General features: G+C 44.7%; 1 protein-coding gene across 1 annotated transcript; it reads left to right on the forward strand.

Moving 5' to 3' along the window:
• Positions 1-1,205: 1,205 nt before the first annotated feature.
• THOC3 (THO complex subunit 3) lies at positions 1,206-7,791 on the forward strand. The gene is made up of 6 exons (XM_083423545.1): positions 1,206-1,486; positions 2,273-2,429; positions 2,995-3,199; positions 3,797-3,958; positions 5,563-5,663; positions 7,018-7,791. The coding sequence occupies exons 1-6, from the start codon at positions 1,304-1,306 to the stop codon at positions 7,179-7,181; spliced, it is 972 nt and encodes a 323-aa protein (XP_083279671.1). The 5' UTR covers positions 1,206-1,303; the 3' UTR covers positions 7,182-7,791.

The following is a 7,791-nucleotide window of genomic DNA, read 5'->3' on the forward strand; positions in this document are numbered from 1 at the left end:
GTGCTTTTATGTTGTAATCTGCCCTGAGATCTAAGGGTGAATGCTGTGTTATAAGAATAAGGTCGTATATATATAAAATAGATGTTGATAAATGTACCAAGCAAACACATACAAATATGTAAGCCACATGTCTGAAACCCACAGAAAAGTCCTGAAACCATTTTCTCTCTCCCAAAATGACCTCAAATATTTCTCTGCAAGGTCAAAGGAAATGGGAAATCTCCCCGTTATTATTTCTGACTTTTTAAATTACAAGTACAGAAACAAAGAAAACTTCAAAGAAAACAGAAACAAAAGACCTATGCAGCAACAGAGTATTTTCCAAATTTGTTTTCATATTCTGAAATAGATACAACTGATGAAGCCTTATTTCTAAAATTCAATTCAAATTTATTTCTGACAGAGGGCAGCTATCAGACATACGCCCTAGATTGCAAACTTATGGATCTGTGCTTGAAAGCCAAGTCCAAAAGAACTGTACTATACTTCCCCAGTAAACACTCACAGAACCCAGCTGTATATAGTGGTTGTTCAGAGATAAGCTCAGCAAGCAAATCTTTTTCTTTATCTGGCCATGTACCCGCTTCTCTTTTTCCCAGATCCTTCCAACAACTAACCCAATTACGGTCTCACTCTCACCGGAAATCATGCCATCTTGGAGGAGGGGCAGGGAAGCAACGTCTCCTATTCTACCAGTGGGGCAGCATCGCTTGGAGAAGACAAAACTCTTATTTAGAAAACTTAAAAATCAAACTTGCCATTTAAATTCTTGGCTTTTCCCTCTGCACACCCAGCAACTATTTTCTTTCTTCCTATCTATCCAGTGCTTTTTTTCTGGGGGGTACGTAGGGATACGCATATCCCTAAACATTTTGTGACTCTTAAGTTTGGCCTCATTGAAGGGCAGTATTTCAATGAGTGGGAAAATGAGAGTACCGCTAAACATTTTTTGAAGAAAAAAAGCACTCTATCTAATCTATCTATCTATCTATCTATCTATCTATCTATCTATCTATCTTCACCATCCTGTCCCAGCAGTCGGTGAGGGTCGAGTCTTGCCCCGAAAATATTTCCGTCAAAGCGAAAGGGATTTTCTTCCATTTATGTCCGTTTCATTTATTTAAATTTCAGCCCCGCCGCGCCTGCGTACTGAATGCGCGCGCGCCCCCGCGGGCCGAGTTTCCTCCGTGCGCGTCTCTTGCAGAACAGGGCTCGTAACGCAACGGAAGCTCAACCTTTGTTACCCGGAAGGGCAGGCCGCCGCCGCCGAAAGCTCCGCCCGCTTCGGTTGGGCCCGGTTGCCATGGCGCTCTCCCCGTACGTGCAGTCCATGCAGGAGCTGTTCCGGGCCAACACGCGCATCCGCGAGTTCCCCGCGCACGTGGCCAAGGTCCACTCGGTGGCCTGGAGCTGCTGCGGCCGCCGCCTCGCTTCCGGCTCCTTCGACAAGACCGCCAGCGTCTTCGTGCTCGACAAGGACCGGCTGGTCAGTGCTGGCTGCGCCAGGCGGGGAAATAGGAGGAACGGGGGAATATTTCAGGCGGGGAAATAGGAGGAGCAGAGAGACCAGTTGCCGCAGCCGGGGGCTGGCGTGAATCCCGCTCACTTGGGCGCCTAGCAGTGGTGACTTCGCTCCCCGGCATATGGATCTCTGGGATCCGTGAGGAAAAGTCGCCGCATTTAGGGCTTTTCGGTTTAGAGGTGTCAATGAAAGGAGTGTATAAAACACTGCGTGGCGTGGAGAAAGTCGGTACCATCTCTCATAACACCACTGGAAGTCGTGGGGATCCACCGAAACGGAATGGGAGAGGATTTAGGACAGAAGAAAGTGCTCCTTCACATCACATAGTTAAACCGTGGAAACCCCAGTAACCGTGGTAGCTGTAAACACGGATGACTTTAAGAGAGGATTGGATAACTTAACATGCTTCTTCCGTGTTTGGAGACAGTATGTTTCTGAATACTAGTTGCTGGAAACCACAAGGTCCTACATTTGGGCTTCTAATATGGTTGGGCACTTTGAAAGCAGGATGCTGAACTAGATGGGCCATTGGTCTGATCCTGCAGGGCTTTCTGGAGTTCTTATTCCTAAAAGAGGTTTGAACCGAAAACTGAGCACTTAGGCTTGGATGATAGTGTGCTTAGAATGATTATTAAGTCTAGTTAGGCTGCTTGTGAGATGCACAGTAATTCAAAGGGTCATCATAACATTTCCCTTTGGAGGGATGTGTGTGTGTCGATTACTAGTTTAGAAGTTTACTGTTTTCTGTAGGTGAAGGAGAATAATTACCGTGGCCATGGAGACAGTGTGGATCAGTTGTGCTGGCACCCCAGCAACCCGGACTTATTTGTCACTGCGTCTGGAGACAAAACCATCCGTATATGGGATGTCCGCACTACTAAATGTATTGCCTCCGTGAATACCAAGGGTAGGTATCACTAATATTCACTGAAAACAAAGCTGTCCTATGTGCTTTTGTTTTGTATTTTGCAAGGGTTTACTGCGTTTAATGGGGGGCAAGTACAAGAACCTGAGCAAGATGGTCCTGAGAGGCAGTCAATCTCCACTGGCAACCTAGCCCACGTGAACCATTCTTCTTTTTGTATCTTTGTTGCTCAAGAAGGGGCTGAGATTGAAATTAACTTGTATTATGACTGTATTTCAAAAGCATTGCTTGAAGGTATAACTTATAGATACCATTTTATCAGTACCAGTAGAAACCATTTAAAAGGTTGAGCGGGGGATGAGATTCTTAATGGCGTTTATAATGCAACTATCTTGAGCTGTGTGGGACTGGCAGTTGGAGACCAACAGTAATTGGAGGGCCACAGGCACCATATTTCTGGTGAAGAGAGTATAGGTAGATAAGCTGCATTTTATAGGGCTGGGTATAAAAGTTCTTGGCTTAAAAATGCAGGACTTTGTGTGTTGACTGAACTCCTGCCCCAGAAAGGAATTCAGTAGGTTTAATTTACCCTTCCGCACTTTTACAGGGGAGAATATTAACATTTGTTGGAGCCCCGACGGACAGACCATTGCAGTAGGGAACAAGGATGATGTGGTCACCTTCATTGATGCTAAAACATATCGGTCCAAAGCTGAGGAACAGTTCAAGTTTGAGGTGAATGAGATCTCTTGGAACAATGACAACAACATGTTTTTCCTCACCAATGGCAACGGTTGCATCAACATCCTCAGGTACCCTCACCATGGCCTTTACTGGGAAGGGCAGCAAGTGAGTTGGCTGTCTTGACTTTTGTATAGGTGGTGGGTGGGGAAAAATACTTGTGGGAAAAGTGCCTTGTGGACCTACTTAGGCCTAAGGACCAGAGGTTTTCCATCACAGAGGCACAATAAATATGAACTCTTCCCTGATGCCACCCTGTGTCCCAGCTCATACCTTTGTTTGGTTGGTACAGACCTACGGCTTTATCCCCACATTCCAGTCAATGTAACAGAAGTTGTTTTGTGCCTTCCCTCTATATCTGTCATTCCCTCTAAATTGGACATCTAAATCTGTCTTTTGGATACGTCTTAAACGACCTCATATTCCTGCAGGGAACTCTGTAAGTGGAATACAAAAAAATTGTGTTATTCCTGTTGTTATTATTCAGTGAATTACAGCTGCCACAAAGCCTCCCTAGACTGGGCAACCTTTGTTGCCTCTACTATACAAGCAGGTTTTAGCTTCCATTTTGTGACCAGTAAGAAGACATTTCTAGATGTTACATAGCTAGTAAAAGGGCTGTTTTCTCCCAAACCTCACTCCAACTTCATTTCTTTAACTTTCTACAGCTATCCAGAGCTGAAGCTCATCCAGTCAATTAATGCCCATCCTTCAAACTGCATCTGTATCAAATTTGACCCAACGGGCAAGTATTTTGCTACAGGAAGTGCTGATGCATTGGTTAGCCTCTGGGATGTAGATGAGCTTGTATGCGTGCGATGCTTTTCTAGGTGAGTTATCTTGATCTGTGAACTTAATGACCTTTTTTGACCCTAGGGGTTGTCAAAATGTCTATACCATACCTTATTTTGCACTCCTGCAGCTAGGTATGTAGATTGGATAAATAATTCTTAACCACTTGTACACTGAAGTGCTCTGAATGGGCTGTTGCTTTTGTTAGAAATTGAGCGGGAGGAGGTCATGATTGATCTATAACAATGTCAATTCAGATTGCTGCCTTGGCAGGGTAGACTGATTTATATCAAGGTAATTTAAATCACTATGGGACGCGGGTGGCACTGTGGGTAAAACCTTAGCGCCTAGGACTTGCCAATCGTCAGGTCGGCGCTTCGACTCCCCGCGGCGGGGCACGCTCCCGTTGCTCGGTCCCAGCGTCTGCCAACCTAGCAGTTCGAAAGCACCCCAGGTGCAAGTAGATAAATAGGGACCGCTTACTAGCGGGAAGGTAAACGGCGTTTCCGTGTGCTGCGCTGACTTGCCAGATGCAGCTTGTCACGCTGGCCACGTGACCCGGAAGTGTCTCTGGACAGCGCTGGCCCCTGGCCTCTTAAGCGAGATAGGCGTGCAACCCCAGAGTCGGACACGACTGGCCCGTACGGGCAGGGGTACCTTTACCTTTACCTTTTAATTTAAATCACTAAGAAAAAAAGACAAGTTTATAAACTATTGAATTTAAATAAGTTGTTTTTATTTTAAAATTCACATTTTTCCTGATCAAGCAGATATGCTATCCAGTTATTGTAAAACACACTGCTCAAACTAAGCTGAACTTTTATACAACCTATGAGCATAATCAAAAAACTTTGCTTCTGCAGCTCATAACGTCTTTGTGGATATAAGAGACAGATTTTTGTTTAAATCTTTTTCTAGGGCAAGGATACTAAGGAAGCCACATGAATGCAGTCTACTGAAATTTATATAAGCAATGACTTGTAAAGATACTGTCTTTCTCTGTGTTTAGTAATGATAATTTAATAAACAATCTAATAATTTGAGTACTGAACTTACTGCAAAGTTCTAGTAGTTGGGTGGGTACATGGATAGCATTGTCAGTGTGTGATTTCCAATGCTTAACTTTAAAAGTCAGAATTTCACCATGGCTCTCCCTCTTTTTTTTACATAGTAAAGGAGCCTTTAACTCAGTCTTTTTATCTGTTTTTATAAGTGGTGTGGCCTGAGAAAAGAGGAGAAAATGTTATGCCTTTCCTAATACTTTAACTCTGGCTAACACAATCTGTTGGCAGAAAAGTCAGAGAAAATACAATGTGTAGCTATATATGTATATGTATATATGTATGTATGTATGTTAGTGTAGTAATTAATGTACAACATTTGTTATCGCAAGATATTGTGGCCTCTGGCTTAGCATTAAAAGGGGATTAGAGAAATTAATGGAGGATTGCTTTATCAACAGCATGATGGTGACTAAATAGAACTGCGATACCCAATGGCAGTATTTTTCTCCCTGTTGCTAGGAAGAAATAAAGAGGGAGAGTTCTTAGCTTTGGGTGCTATTTTCATGCTTCCAAGAGGCATCTGACTGGTACCTGTCTTCTCGCCCATGGCCCTTATTCCATTTGCTCCTATATTTCAGGCTTGACTGGCCTGTGAGGACATTGAGTTTCAGCCATGATGGGAAGATGCTGGCTTCAGCCTCTGAAGATCACTTCATTGACATTGCTGAGGTAGAAACAGGTCAGTGCTCTTCTTCTCACCGTCTGCCAAGAAAGGCAAAGCAATTCTAAAAACACGTACTAGGGAATGAGCTCGGATGAAGATCATGTTGGTTTTGAAATAAGCATTCACTATCAATGTGTGTTAGGGACGCGGGTGGCGCTGTGGGTAAAACCTCAGCACCTAGGACTTGCCGATCGTCAGGTCGGCGGTTCGAATCCCTGCAGCGGGGTGCGCTCCCGTTGCTCGGTCCCAGCGCCTGCCAACCTAGCAGTTCAAAAGCACTCCCGGGTGCAAGTAGATAAATAGGGACCGCTTACCAGCGGGAAGGTAAACGGCGTTTCCGTGTGCGGCTCTGGCTTGCCAGATGCAGCTTGTCACGCTGGCCACGTGACCCGGAAGTGTCTGCGGACAGCGCTGGCCCCCGGCCTCTTAAGTGAGATGGGCGCACAACCCTAGAGTCGGACACGACTGGCCCATACGGGCAGGGGTACTTTTACCTTTTTATCAATGTGTGTTACACTTTTCCCGTCGTCTACTGGAGGTTCCCTAAATTTCTTTTGGTCCATTCCTAGACCTAAAAACTTGGCAAAGATATGCATATCTGGTGTGGGGGAATTCAGGCAGAACATGCAGAAGTGGGAGGATATTGTCTCAGCCAGAGGTGGGGAACTTGACAGCCCATGGGGCCTTCCTATTTGTTCTCGTCTTCCGACATCCAGTCCCTGCAGCAATTAGATTGAAAATAGTCTCTTATAGGCTCCAAAAATCTTCTTTCAAGTTTACTTGCTGCACAGGGGCATTTGTGGGGGGAGGGTTGAAGGGATAAGCCTTTCCTTCCCATATGCTGTAATGCCCACCCCCACCCAAAATTAACCTTGCTCTGCAATTTGGCTCAAAAGAAACCGACCTTATGAGTCGTAATCACTTAGTCTGGAAAAAAGAATTGCTAGGGTGCTGGGAGAAGAGTGAGTGTGGAAACACGAGTGCTTCATTTTTGCTAACACTTAACCATGCACATTTTTGTTTTTCATCGTGGCCACTGCTAGCATGCGTCCCTTGGAAGAGTGCCCATGCTGTCATGTGTCTATGAAGAAAGTGCCCCATCCTTAGCCTAAGCTCCTCTTGTTCTCAAAGCAATAGTCCCTGTAATTTTATGGACCACCAGTATTTTACAAACCCCTCCTCTGTTCTTGCTGGTTGAGAGCTTTTGGCTTTGAATTGCACTTGTAATTTTACGTAAAAAGATTGCAGTGTGAAATTCTTCTTCAATGGAACTCATTAAACTGCATTCTTGTACAGAGGCGAGCCAAGAACAGGGTGTCCCAGCTGCATTTGTCTTGGTTCCTGGGTTAATTCTGTCTTTATACTTCAGGAGAGAAGCTGTGGGAAGTGCAGTGCGAGTCTTCAACGTTCACTGTGGCTTGGCATCCAAAGCGGCCCCTGTTGGCCTTCGCCTGCGACGACAAAGATGGCAAATATGATAGCAGCAGAGAAGCTGGAACTGTGAAGCTCTTTGGTCTTCCCAATGACTCATAAGAGAAGCCTCCTGGGGACTGTATTTGTAACCTGGTATTCCTAGTCAAGCCCACATATGCATTGCTTCTCTGTTTCCAATTTTTGAGCAGGAGCAGCACCATGGTTTGACATTCCCATGCCTAGAAAGCTTGCTTTTTGAAGTTTTTGTAAAATGCCCAACCATTCTAAAAGGCACAGAGGCTGACTGGCTGACTAAATTCTCCAATTTCTAGGCCATTAATTGTTTTTTATTGCAAAGAGGAAGCTACAGCTGCCAGTGGATTTGAGTGTCTTGTGTGCTGTGCATTCAGTTAGGAAAACAATCCCTGCCCTCTAGTTTCTCAGGATGTAGCAGGCAGTCCCTCTAAATCCATGTGACTGTGCCATTGTCATGACTTGTGTCTCCCTTAAAAATGGAAAGACGGGGGAATACTGTATGCAGGTTTTCTGTTGTCACATTTCGAATCCTCCTTTTCCTTTGGAGGAGTGTGCGTATTGCCTCCTTTGGAGGTTGTGTGTGTGTCTTCCATTCCTTTTGCATTTGGGTAATGAAAGGAGAAGGGATCGGTTTGTTTGAACCTGTTCTTGTATTTTGGATAATTTGTTTCAGTAAATAAAAACATAAAACCTG

The sequence above is a fragment of the Podarcis tiliguerta genome (assembly GCF_965153285.1).
Source record: "Podarcis tiliguerta genome assembly, chromosome: 2".
Classification (NCBI taxonomy): domain Eukaryota; kingdom Metazoa; phylum Chordata; class Lepidosauria; order Squamata; family Lacertidae; genus Podarcis; species Podarcis tiliguerta.